General features: G+C 38.9%; 1 protein-coding gene across 1 annotated transcript in view; it reads left to right on the top strand.

The window, feature by feature from the left end:
* LOC139638394 (early estrogen-induced gene 1 protein-like) overlaps positions 1–14,166 on the top strand; it is a 38,421-nt gene that overhangs the window by 14,685 nt on the left and 9,570 nt on the right. Inside the window, exons 3-8 of the mRNA XM_071512522.1 lie at positions 4,842–4,962; positions 6,049–6,078; positions 7,275–7,391; positions 10,150–10,196; positions 11,485–11,636; positions 13,982–14,086. Of these exons, the coding sequence (XP_071368623.1) occupies positions 4,842–4,962; positions 6,049–6,078; positions 7,275–7,391; positions 10,150–10,196; positions 11,485–11,636; positions 13,982–14,086 (572 nt within the window). The remainder of the gene's footprint in view (positions 1–4,841; positions 4,963–6,048; positions 6,079–7,274; positions 7,392–10,149; positions 10,197–11,484; positions 11,637–13,981; positions 14,087–14,166) is intronic.

A 14,166-nucleotide genomic window follows, 5' to 3' on the forward strand; every position in this document is an offset into this window, starting at 1 on the left:
TCTACAAAACAATTGGGGAAAAAGCTATTTAGGGCAACTAGAGCAAAGATTTAAACATTGGTTGCTGTTGGTAACTGTAAAATTTGTAAAGCTTATTTTCAACAGACATGAGACAGAGGCCCTACACCAAATAAAGCTTTACAATAAATGTTCATCTTAATGTTAGGTGTAGGGGAACCTATGAAGACTTTGAACTATAACCTACTTGTCTAAAATGTGTTTAAATATATTATATTAGAGGCTTACCTTTTCACTGTAGGAATTTTAAGACAGGTGAAGGGCCGTCTTAAAGTTAAGAAAAAAATCAAGAACAAATTTGAGAACTTTCATTTCAAGAATACCATTTATTCATAAGTTTTTTCTTAGGAAGAAACATAAGAAGAAAGTTAAGAAAATATATAAGAACTGTTTTTGAGAATAGCATTTTTTCCTATTCTTTTTCTAAAGACTAAAGTTAAGAAAAAAATGGCACTTGAGAAGATTTTTTTTCTTAAGAGGATTTTGTGAATCCGGCCCCAGATCCTCAGTACAGCAGTGGGTGTGTTTGTATGCCGGTTGCTTTGGGGATGAGCAGACACATCTATCTTCCGTCTTTTCAGATTAAGAGCGTAGAAGTCAATGCATTGTGTGTGTGTTCGTGATTTAACGTCATTGGAACCGAAAACTGGTACTGAATTTTTCAAAGCCTTTCAGTAATAATTGGTGCCAGTAAAATTCGGTCGGCCTCTCTAATGTGCAGGCACATTATGTGTACTATTAAAGTTTAGGAGTTATTGTTATTGCTTACATAATCTGTAATAGAAATAAAAAACTAGGACCTATAAAAATCATGAATATATTGGGTTTAATTTTACTGAACAACATGACATCTGCAAACATATACAGACATACAGAGCTTTCACAACCAAGCACAACCCAAATGAATGAGAGAATGTGGAAGTAGCTCGGCTTTGACTAATTCTCCTTATTAAAGATGTTTGTCTCGGAGTACTGAGAAAAATAATTAAAATTGGTTTGAGGAAGAGAAAGGAGGGAGGAAATAAAGGTGAAGAAAACATGCAGCACGTTGGGGAGAGATAGAAAATGGTGAATAAGAAGAGGGGGAGGGGAGTGTTGGGAGCAGCTGCCACTAGTTTGCACTATGGTGTGTGTGTGTGTGTGTGTGTGTGTGTGAAAAGTAAGTGTGTGTTCTTGTGTGTTAAACATGTCGTTCACACCCCATGTCTTCTGTGTTACATGAGAACATATATTCAAACTGCCTCATGTACACTGACTGAAATAATGACATTGAGATAATACTTATAGTTATACTGAAATAAAGATGTAGATAATGCTAATAATGATAATGTACTACTACTACTGCTACTAATACTACTACTACTACTACTACTAATACTACTACTACTACTACTACTACTACTACTACTACTACTACTACTACTACTACTACTACTACTACTACTACTACTACTAATAATAATAATAATAATAATAATAATAATAATAATAATAATTAATAAGGCTTTATATATTTGAATATTGTCAAGTATTTTTCTTTGTTTTCATCCTCAGACAGCATGAAAAATGGCCGACATTAGCCAACACCAAAGTACAAGAACAGCTCATCCAATACTAATCAATTTTTGAATACTTTTCTGGTGTGTGTTGTTTTTTTTTTACATTCAGGAAGCCGATTTATTCACGTCAACCTGCTCTACGAACCAGTAATCCCTTAAAATAACCTTACATTTACATTAATTCACCCCTTAATTCATGCAAAATCCCCTTAAAATGAGTCAAGGGAGATATCAGTGTAGGAGAGTGTAGCCTTAGTGTGTAGTGATAGATATATTTGTGTTTTTTTATACTTTATTTTTTCAGTTTTATTACACAGTAAACATGAGGTCACTCAGTTACATTGGATGATGTACATAGGAGTTGTTAGTCATAGAATGGTACACTTTCATTCACATTGGCTTTTGTGTTTCATAATTGCATTTACTATAGTTTCAGTTGTCAGACTCTTTGTTAGACAGGTATGTATCCCATTTAGTCCAGTACTCTTCTCCCCTTTCTTTCTGTAATCTTAAACTGAATGTCATACGTTCCATACTGTATGTGCTGTTTACAATATCTATCCATTGGTTCAGGGTGGGAGGCTCTTTAAGAAGCCAGCGTGTTATGATTGCCTTCTTGCTTGCTACCATGAGAATTTTTAGTAAATATCTGTCTCTGATATCCAGTTCCTTAGATATGTTTCCTAAGTAGAGAGAGAGAGAGACAAGTGAACTCAATAACAAATCCTAATGTACTCTTAGTGGCGGCTTGGACATCAGCCCAGAAAGCCTGCAAGATGGGACAGGACCAGAAGATGTGGGTGTGATCTGCCAATAAGTGACCACATTGTCTCCAGCGTTGGTTCTGAAGTCCAGTTTATTTTGATTTTATTTTTGGGGTTATGAAAATCCTTACACAGTTCTTCCATCAAACGTCTCTCCAACTTTGTGATCTGATCTTTGTGATCTGAGTGTGGACGATGAGAGACCGTTCCTTCGGGGAGATTTCAGTGTTGTTGTACTTTTCTTAAGGAAGTTCCAAAGCAGCTACATGGAAACAACATGCGGATCAGTTCACATTACAAAAAAGTTATCTTTTAATAAAACTTGACGCCTTGTATCTGATACGCTGTCAAACCCCACCATGCAGCGCTGTGCACAGGACGAGCTCACCATGATATATTTAGTGTAATTAAGAAGCGTCACACAGTTTAAGTGACTCCAGACAGAGACATTTGGCTGTGCAGATGACCCACCACTCCCCAGCATGGTATGGGACAGAAACCAATGAAAGAGTTTAGTTCCAAAATGAGCCATCGGGGGGGGAAACACGACTCCTACGCTTTCACAACATGACTGATAGCACATTATAACAAATTATACTGCTCTTTAGAGAATAGCATTTAACTGAAGTCTTTGGTTGACCAAATCATAGCACTTTGCAGACTGGATTCCTCAATACTTAGCGATAATGAATGCTACATTTCATATAATGATTTTGTAATCATTTTTTCCCATAATTGATATGTAGCGCTTTGGAATAGAACTTCAAACAAGGTTCCTACCAATTTTCCTTTTCAAAATTACAGACTTTTCCAGGCCTTCATTTCTTGACTTGGATTTGAAAATTGTAGTCGGTGTTCAAAATCGTTTAAGCTGATTTGACTGTCAACTAGACCTTATTACTCTATCATTGAAGATTATGCTTCACACAAACAAAAATCCCAGTACATGAAATGACTTTGGGTCAGAGCTACATAAAATGTGTATTGTTGTGCGATATCAGATTAAAGAACTCATACTTGGCTTTGAAATGTTGAAAAGAAGAATGGAGAAGTTGCACCAAATGTATACACATTATGCTCTGAAATGGAAAATTAGTGTATGTCTACTTTTATTGATGACACATCGGGCTGCAGAAAAAAAACTTTTATTGTGACGGACATCCTGTGTCTATGCAACACAACACATGTCACAATCGCAGTATTGAGCAAAATGGCCGTTAACGTGCAAACCTTGAGACACGTTCCTCCTCCAGTTTCTATGACATTTCTTGGGAATTTGTGTAACTGCCAGTCACAGACGCTTTTGTTTTCAGGAACAAATAGATCAATGACCCAGTCCTGTTTTTACACCGACTGCTGCCTTCCCACCCAGTTCCCAGGATGCACAGATACTTAACGTTTTCCACTGGCATTTCTGCAACGCAAACTCTGTTTTCACAGAAGCCTGTAGGCCATTGTACACAGTTTCCTCGACAGTCAGTAAAGCTTGAGGTAAAAGTCAGGTTTTGACGTCGGTTATGTCCTTTCATTAGAGGCTGTGAGAAAGCTCGGCCCAGAGGTTCGAGAGACCATCCTGTAGGTTTGGGTATCGTTAGGATTTTACCGATTCCGGTGCCATTTTCGATTGTTCTTATCGATTTGATTCTTTATCGATTCCCTTATTGATTCCCACTGTATACATTTTCAGGGGTAAAAGACATACCGTACATACATACAGCTGTAGTGGAGTTAACTTTGTTTTATTACTCAAGAAAGACATTGCTGTGTAGAGCTACTTTTGTCTCAGAATTACTTCTCAAAACAGCTAAGGCACATTTGGCATAACGCCTTACTTGAGAGAACAACTACGTTCAAAACGCTTAATGACCAATAAGAGGAATCATTAGTGCGGTGTTTTATTGATTCCAGTGAATTAGGCAATTTGGAACTGGGACTAAATTGGAACCGGTGCCCTACCATCCTGTAACCAAAATGTCACCAGTTCTCTCAGCATTGCACTGATGATTTGGGTCCACACTGGACAAATTGATCATGGGGCTGTGAGACAGCGATGACATAACTGGAAAAAATGTGTTATTCATAAGCCAGGAAATATGGCGAATGAATTTGGTATTTTGCCAAGTCTTGATAACTTTGGGACTTGTGTAAAAAAAGGAAAAGTATGGGAAGAGATATTGTTGTTTAGTCCTGGTACACATATAAATACACTTTTTATGTTATTTCTATGTTGTTGTAAACCCGCAGCCATTTCACATATTATGATTGAGAGTGAAGCAACTTCATTGACTTCAACTTCATTGTCTTATTGCCTCAGCCACTATCACCATGAATCATAATTATCATTAACCAAAATCTGCACGTCAACAAATGCGTGTGTGGAAATGGCACAGCGTTTTGAAATGTGTTGGAAGCGTAAGAGTACACCAAGCAAGATGGCATGTACCAAGTATTAAAACTGAGATTAATGTGTTTCTACTGTCTTATCTTTTTGTCCCGACAGAGAGGAGGTTCAGGAAAACTGTGTTCGCTGGAGGAAGAGGTTTAACTTTGTGTGTAAGATGAGCGCCAACCCCCACACCGGAGTCCTGGACCCCTCTGTCTGCAGGGTGTCCGTCAGGAAGGTACAAGACCTTCAGAGATTTCTTCTATGTGTGCTCGATCAAAGGAAATTACTGATTACAAATTACTAATCTAAAAGTAGATTAGTAAAAATCAGATTGAATTTGCTTGGCTGCTGTCTGAACACTGGACATCTGTGTCTGTGAACATCACATCCGTCTGTTTTCTTGCTTGCATCTGCTTGTCTGTATTTCTGCTGATAGCATTAGTCCGTCTCAGCAGAACTGAATAGACATTTCTGTGCTGTTTAAATGGGAATTGATCATTTCATCACTGATCCATCTGACAACTCTTCATGTTTTGGAGTAGAGACTAGGGCTAAAGACAAGACAGTTTAATGTGTCACAGTAACCTACATTTGGAAACAAATCCACCTTATCACACTATTCACTTTTACTGAGAACGTTACTGAATGGATCGACAGCCACACCACAACAAGCTGCGTCAGCTAGCTCTCTGATTCTAGTCTGGTTCTTATATAATTGGACATTATTTGTGCACAGACAATTCTCCAGTGGGCCTCCGTGATGGTGCCAGATGTGGAGATTTGTGATTAAACTGCAAAGCCTCTGTATCTTTCCAAATAATCTATTTTGCGAATGCTTTAATCCAAGTGCCTTACAGTACCATGAGTGCATATTATACTTTTAACCTGGCAGTATTCGGCCTGTTCACATGAGCGTTTGTGATGTGTCAAAAAACTGAAAATATCCCCTGTATTTCAATGAGACCTATTGTTTATTTGGATCCCCATTAGTGTGTTAAAATATCACAAACTCACTTCAGTATGTTGAGCCTTGTTAAACTTTTGACGGAGCGCAGGTAAACTTCATATGCTAATGGACTTTATCAGCCAATGAAATATGTACAAACTGCTTCAAAGGGTTTCTAGACATGTGAACGCCACCTTAGTGCCTCGCTCCACCCGCTGAACTACACAGGGACCATGAGTTTGGTCGTAGTCCTGTAATTTGAGCTGTAATTTGAGCCCTGTACTTGCAGCCCTGTAATTGGAAGCCTCTGTAATATAACGGTGGATCAGTGGGATCTGCCCTGGATTCATAACTCTCTTCCTGTTTTCCCTGCAGGAACTCAAAGGAGGAAAAGCATATACGAAGGTAAGAGCTCGTTAGAACTCACCCCACACGTTCATAAACACATAGAAACAGTTACGGATGTGCTTATGTCAGTACTTGTAAACATGAATGACATGGCGTCTAAACATTAGCATTTCTCACAGCACTTTGACCAGCATGTGACCACGCTGGCACGCACATATATCATAAACCTGTCCGCCTTGCGTTCACATTTGCCGGGAATCTGCAAAACATCCTGCCAACACCTCTCTTCCCCGAACCCTAAGAGTCTGTGATGGATTCGTCAAATTCCTCACGAGTGAATTTACAAGGCCGGTCCCCCCTCCATGAAGATGAAGCTCTGTTGATCCGCTGAGGTTGTTGCCCGACAGGAACCGTTTCCTCCTGTTTTCTCCCATTCTCCATTTAGATTTCCTTCAGCTAAATATATCCCCGCTTCCCTCCTTGGAAGTTGGTTTCCTTAAGTACACACCTCCGAAAACGGTAGCTGCTACAGGAAAGGAAACCCGGAGAACAAAGAATGGGAGCAATTTTCTTTTTGGTCGACAGAGCTGCACAGTTACTCAAAAAAACATCAAAATAGTTATACTGACGACTGCACGTTCTACATCACAAGAGACGGCGAGGTTTGTTTTCGGGGAAAAAGATGTTTCAGACTCCTAGGTCAGTGATTCTCAACCTTTTTCATATCAACTACCCCTAATTTAGTCACATTATGATGTAAAAGTTTTAGGAGACACAAGTGTCTTAGTTCACGTGGGCCGTCCGGCTTCCTGAGTCCTTTTCCGCCCTTCCTCTCCAGTTTTTAATGAATAGGCATAGCTATCCCTCCAGGATCAAGACCCTCTTAATCTTAAATCAATCATTAAACTGAAATAAATGAAAAGATATCTGGCTGGTTATTTGAAGTGGGTTAAAAAAGGCATGCTGGACTGGTAGTTGCAGAGACTTCTCTCTTAACCGCAAGATCACAGATTCAGTCCCCACAACATAACATGCATCTACCAACAGCTGTGTGACCTGTCAGAAGTGTACAAGACACTCTGGATAGGGGCATCAGCTAAATGCTTAAAATGTGAAAGTAAAAATCTACCACCAACGACTTTCGCCCGCCCTGAAAGCCATCAGACCGCGTGCAGACAGCCTCGATTTCTGAACCCCCTGCATTAGGAAGTCTATAATGACTCGAGTCAAACTGCTTGTGTTTTCACCCTCAGCTGGGCTTCACAGACCTCAACATGGCGGAGTTTGCTGGCTCTGGCTCCACCGTGCGCTGCTGTCTGCTGGAGGGATACGACACCAAGAACACACGGCAGGACAACTCCATACTGAAGGCAAGGAGCTGCAGCAGATTACAAAAATCAGCTCAAAAAAACCATAGAGAAAGACAAAGTGGAGAGGGGGTGAAGGGCTTGACAACTTGGGGAGAAAGGCAGAAGAAAGTCAGCTGCTCTTAGAGGCCGATGGATGTTCCAAAAAAAAACATCTTTATTGGTATTTAGAGTATTTCTCTTGGCTTGGCTTGGCTTGATGCAAATGCCATTAGGAGAAGGAGAGAGAGGCATTTCTGACCATTTTCATTTTAAAAGTCTGTGCTCTAATGGTATGAATGAGGATTTTAATGTGAATTTTTTTTTTTATAGGTTCTTAAAGATTGATTGTTGACTCCTAGGCATTGACTGTTTACCTGTGACCTATTTATTGATTGGTCTAAGTCCACTAAGGGTGCCATTTTGGAAAAGTATTTTAGATCTGTTGTCTCTCTGTCTCTGTTCTGATGAAAACTTTCTGCTGAAACACGTCACTTTTTCTCTACCAGTGAAGACGATTTCTTAGAGCAACTCTCAGCCTCCAGAAGTAGCTGAGCTTGTTTTTCCTTTCTACCTTTTTCTAGTTCAGGCTCCTTGGCTGTAAAACGAGGCAGCAACAGTTTTTTTTCTCTTAAACTGGGAGAATAACCAGCTCATAACCAGAAAGAATGAATGAGTTGTGTGTTCGTCCAGCAGTCACGGTCAACATGTTCCTGTTAGACTTGATGCTGATGAATTCAGTTCAGTTTTTATTGTCCTGTAATGAAAAGTTCGGGTTTGAAAGCAGGGTTGATAATAACATCATAACAAATCACTATTAACATACAGTATACCATACAGACAAATATCAGCTGATGAGACACAGGACACAGGATGTCAGCATATACAAATTACTCATCAGTTACTGTAAAGGCAACAAGACTCTACATCATTTCACATGCAAATTAAGCAATCTGTTTCCTTTTGTGGGTTAAAGGAGTTCCTGGTTCTTTCACTGTTTAGTTTAGACGTCCTGCAGCGCCACCCAGAGGCAACAACTCACACTGCGGCTGAAGGGAGCTGAGCCAAGGCAGACAGATTTTGGCCTTTTCTCACTACGTGCCTCTCAGAGATTTAGTTATAGTCATAGTTTTTCCTGGCTCATGTCAGTAACCTTACTGGCTTTTTCCCACCAGTTGGTTTTTATTGCTTAAGCTGATAAATGGGCTGTTTAGCTGAAACATGTTTCATTTCATTTCATTTCATTAGTGATGCACAGATATATCGGTTGAATATCGGAAATGGCTGATTTTTGCACAAAATATCGGCAGGCTATCGGTATCGGCTGATTGTGGTGTTTGAAAAATTGGTATCGGCCCAAAATTTCCATATCGGATTCCTGACAGAATGCAGATATTATGAAAAAAGAGAGGCAATAGTAGACAATAATGAACAACAACAAATGTGTATAAAAGAAACATACAATACAATAAAAAGGCAAAGAATTCAACCCATAAAATCAATTCAAATAGGATGTTTTTTAGAGAGGGATTTAAAAGAGGATAAAAAAGAGGATTGTTTAAAAGAGGACTGTTCATTGTGACTGCTGAATAAAAACAACAAACATTAACTTTTTGAGAGTTAGGGGTATTATTTTTAGGTGTTTGCAAGTCACTTTTTCTTTTTGTGTCATATTGAACCTAGTTGGGCGGGGTAGAGATAATGTTGCATCACGTTTTGATTAGTCATCGCTGATGAGGACAGGAACAATGCTTCTGTATACATTATATAACCACCGTACAGGAGTGCAGTCAGGTGTGCAGGAAAGCAGGAACATGGTAGGCAGTAACTGCACAATTTGGGGAAAAAATGAGACTTCATCACATTGTTCAGAGGAGTATAAGAGGATGAAGAAGCATGTTTTCAAAGATCTTACAAGTCATTTGTCTGGGCAGTAAAAAGCCATTTTGCTCACTGTCAGACTCTGAGCTGTTACTGCAATTTGCATTTGGAGGGCAGAGAAAGTGTTGCATGTGTCTGTGAGGCCAGATGAGCCTGATATCCTTACTAGTCTGGTTGACTGTGTCTCAGCCATTAACAAATGGATGAATAACAACTTTTTAAAGCTAAACGAAGGGAAGACAGACGTTCTTTTAGTTGGTCCTGAATAAAAAAGGGATTTTATTCAAGCCAAACTGGGAAAATTGGCCATACAAACAAAAACAGAAGTGAAAAACCTGGGTGTTATTTTAGACTCAGATCTTAATTTTAAAGCTCATTTTAATTCCTGGACTAGAACTGCCTTTTTCCACTTGAGAATCATAGCCAAGGTGAGACCCTTTTTAAGACAGCAGGATGCCGAAAAGCTTGTGCATGCTTTTGTTTCCAGCCGCCTTGATTACTGCAATGCTCTATATACTGGTCTCCCAAAGGCAGCAATTACTAGACTACAAACTGTACAAAACGCTGCTGCCAGGGTCTTAACTAAGACCAAAAAAAGCGATTACATAACTCCTGTATTACGTGATCTGCACTGGCTACCCATATCTTTTAGAATAGATTTTAAAATACTTCTTGAAGTCTTTAGCACCTTCTTATATTTCACACAGTTTATCGTTCTATGTCCCTACACGAGCCCTCAGGTCCTCAGATGCCTGTCTCTTAAACATTCCCAAGGTCAGCAAGAAAATTGGAGAGGCTGCTTTCTCCCACTATGCCCCGAAACTGTGGAATAGCTTACCTTTAGGTATTAAAGTGGCAGACTCACTCCATATTTAGGTTTTTGTTCTTGCGTTTCTTACAGGTGATCATCGGGATGACCCTCCTGTCTGGAGATCCGTGTTTTAAAACGTGAGTCACAAATTAGTGTTCTTTTCACTTTTTGTGTTTTGTCATTTGGTTTTATCACTTCACTGCTTTGTGAATTTGTATCTACACCCTGCAGATATCCTGTACATGTGTAAATCTGTCAGTAACCATCATGGCGAGAATTCCTCATCAGTTGAACTCTTTACTAGCATCATAAAGACGCTCACTCCTTTAAGTTTTTGTGAAATTGGGTCGAGGACTATGGACTGGACTCAAGTCGATTTGTTTGTTTGTTCATTTGTTTGTTCCTCCATCACACATGATATCTCACTGCTGACTGGATTTTGACAAAACTTTGAGGAAATATCCATCTCACCGCTGTGCTACATCATTCATTTGAGATATCACACAACATGACACATGAACAAATGAACAAACACTACTGAGTGGATTTTGAAGAAACTTTGGAGAAGTGATGGATCGTACTACTACTTTCCACTTTTCAATATATTTTCAATATTACTCTGATTGGCCTGAGGGGGGTGCTATGATTACAGATCAAAACAAGGTGACATATTTGTTTCTGATTGTTCCTGATGATTTCTGATTATTTTATTGTATTTTATTTAAATCCTTTATTACCTTCTTAACCATATCCTTTAGCAGCTTTACTCTTTGCAAACCTCTGGTCTTTGCTGCTGCAGTGACCCAGTTTCCCCGCAGCAGTCGATAAATAAATCAAGCAATCAATAAATCAATCAATCAATCAAACTTTTATTTATATAGCACCTTTCAAACAAATCAAAAGCAATTCAAAGTGCTTTACAAGCGATTGACAAAACGTAGGATGTTAAAAATGGATTTAGAGACTAATGCGCACCAAAACAACCAAAAACCCAAAAATGTTAATTGAATAAGACAACAATAAAAGATGGGTAGTTAAGATAATAAAAGATAAATAATAAAAAATAATACAAGCAATATAAATAACAATAAAAATAAAATTATAAAATACTACACAAAATAAATTGATTATAGTAAAACAGTAAAATGTTAATAAAATAAATAATAATGATCAACAGTAAAATGTTGATAAAACAAAATAGAATAAAATAAATAATAATGATAATAAATAAAATAAGTATAAATACTAAAACCATAAATTTATAAAACACTACATAAAAGCCAGACTGAATAGATGGGTTTTTAGTTTACGTTTAAACTAAAAGTTGAAGTTCATTTTATCTAAACATGCCAAGCTAAGCCAAACTGCGGCTCCCTGCTCATTTAATCTTCCAGCCTGATGAGTTGTTTTGTTGTGTTCCCGCAGCCCGCCCAGCACAGCCAAGTGCATCTCGATCCCGGGCCAGGAGCACGCCCTGCAGCTGGACTGTAAGGGGGAGGGGACCGCCGAGCCCGGGCCCGTCGGGGGGGTCTCTCTGGGCAGAACCAGCAAGCCGAGACCCTCCATCGTCAGCTCAGGTACAGTCAAGACCATCTGAGTTTAGTCAATTCAAAGACCGGGTCCAGTCAAGTTTGAGTCAAGACTAGTTTAGTTTAGTTTAGTTTACTTTATTTATATACCACTTCTCAAAACAGCAGTCACAAAGTGCCTCACAGTTGATAATAAAAATGCATAATAGTACACAGGATGAAAACAGCAAGTAAAAATACAATTTATAAACGGAAACAAACACTCAACAATAAAAGCAATATAAACAACTAAACAAAATTAAAAGACAAATAAAACCAATAGGAATTGCAAAGCAACAAACTTATAAAAACGCCAGCCTATACAAGTGGGTTTTTAAACGTTTTTTAAAATGTGGTACCGACTCAGCTGACCTGACAGTGAGGGGGAGGTGATTCCATAGTGCTGGAGCTAAAACGGTAAAAGCACGGTCCCCCTTTGTTATGAGCCTGGACCGTGGGACACTTCAGAGCACTTGGTCAGAAGATCTGAGTAATCTTGGCGCAGAGTATTGGGTTATAAGTTCAGAAATATAAGAGGGTGCCATGCCATGGAGGGCTTTGAATGTGATCAGGAGGATCTTGAACTGGATTCTGAAGCGTGCAGGAAGCCAACGTAAGTGGGTCAGAATGGGGGTTATATGCTCTCTTCGTTTAGTGTTTGTCAAAAGCCTGGCTGCCGCGTTCTGAACCAGTTGAAGTCAAGCAATTGCAGACTTGCCTAAACAAGAAAATATGGAGTTACAGTAATCCAGGCGGGGAGAGATAAAAGCATGGATGATTTGCTCTACGATGTAGGTCCAAAGAGGGTCGAGACAAAGTCAAGACCTAAGCGAATCGGGTCCTATGTAAGACAAAGACCAAAATGGGCAATAAACAGTGTATATTTCTTTCCAAATGCTAAAATAACAACAAAGGATCTGTCTTAAAGGATGAACGGGAGTAGGCAACGCTTCATTTTAATGGGTCATGAGACAAAAAGTTTGAGAACCGCTGTGTTAGAAGACCGTGCCTCGTCTCCAGCGGCCTGGTTTCAGCCGTTCAGCTCTGCCAGCCGCTCTGCTGTCTTTAAATCCTGTCCAGACTCTCCACTGCTCGGCCACATGTGTTTCTCAACCTAGCCAAAACCCCTGGAAGAAGTTCTAAAAAAAAAAAAAAAAAAAAAAAGTGTTTTTGACTGGATTTTCCTGCCATGGAAAATGAGCTGGTAATGCTTAGGATTTGTCAGTTTGAATTAAATTGAAAATTGAAAGATTTTTTTTATTGCAACATGCAACGTGATTTGAAAAGTGGGGATTTTGTACAGAGCTTGAGTGTCCGTCTGAAACACCGAGAAAAAGTGTTTGCTCTTGTGCAGTGATTCTCAGCCATCATGGTCTGCAGGTTTTCATTTCAACCAAACACAACAGCAGTCGGATTCAAGATTCAATACTTTATTGACAGACTAACCTAGTTGTTAGGAATTTGTCTAACAGAACGGATAACAGAACAACATTAACAACAAGGACCTCAAGCATAATATAACATAGAAGACACATGATAAAGTACATGACAAAAACACATGACCCCCTCCCACCCCACCACATAAATTAAAAAAGTGCCTAAATCCATGAATGTAGGACTTAAAAAACCCCAAAAGAATAAGAATAAAGTCCAAGTAGCAGATCGTCTTAGAGGTATAATAAGAGATCTGGTACAATGATAGGGTAAAGTGATGGGTGCTTTAAACTTTTGTCTAACACACAACAAACCCACTGATTGGAATGAAAACCTGAAAACTGTTGGACCTCGTAGGCACACGGCTGAGAAGCTCTGCTCTGGTGATTTCAAAATGTATTTTCGTTTTAATTTATTTATTTACTTTTAATTATAATTTGTTCTCTTTTTTCCCCTTTTTTCCTTTTTTCTCTCCAGATGTTTAGTTGTTGCATCACTGTCGATTGTAATGGACTGAGCGTTTCCTTATACTTATACATACATAGATGCTATGACATTTTTCACGACATATATTTATGTGATTGTGTGCAATCATTTCTTCGAGTATATTGCGTGCTATATGTGTCATGTGTCAGGGATCTAAGTCAAATGTTTAGTTCTTGTGGCCACTGTGTATTGTTGAATTTGTCTGTGTTTGTGTTTAAAAGCATAATAATAATATTGTTTAAAAAATAAATAAATAATTTTTCGGTGAATTGTGCATTCCTGGTGTGAAAGTAAACAAATGCTTTTTTTTTGCCATCAAGTCTTCCAGTAGAATCTGGAAAAATAAGTTCAGAATAGAACATTTTTTGACAGGATTTCCCTCAAAATAAACCTGTGGTGTTTTGTGTTTTGTGTTTTTTTTTTTTTGCCGTCAGGTCTTCTGGAAGAGTCTGAGCTGAACCAGTCCGGTCCTGTAGAAGTCTTCCAGTCAGGTCACTCTCGTAACTCGAGCTACGCCAGCCAGCACAGCCGGATCTCAGGTACAGGCTTCACTCACACTGAACACTTGGTTCTTCCAGCCACAAGCTCCCTAAATGTCTTTTTTTTAAATTCTTTATTT

This window comes from Centroberyx affinis, unplaced genomic scaffold (assembly GCF_046629955.1).
Source record: "Centroberyx affinis isolate AG114_WGS23_722 - 3 ecotype Tasmania unplaced genomic scaffold, CSIRO-AGI_Caff_v1 ptg006330l_1, whole genome shotgun sequence".
NCBI lineage: Eukaryota > Metazoa > Chordata > Actinopteri > Beryciformes > Berycidae > Centroberyx > Centroberyx affinis.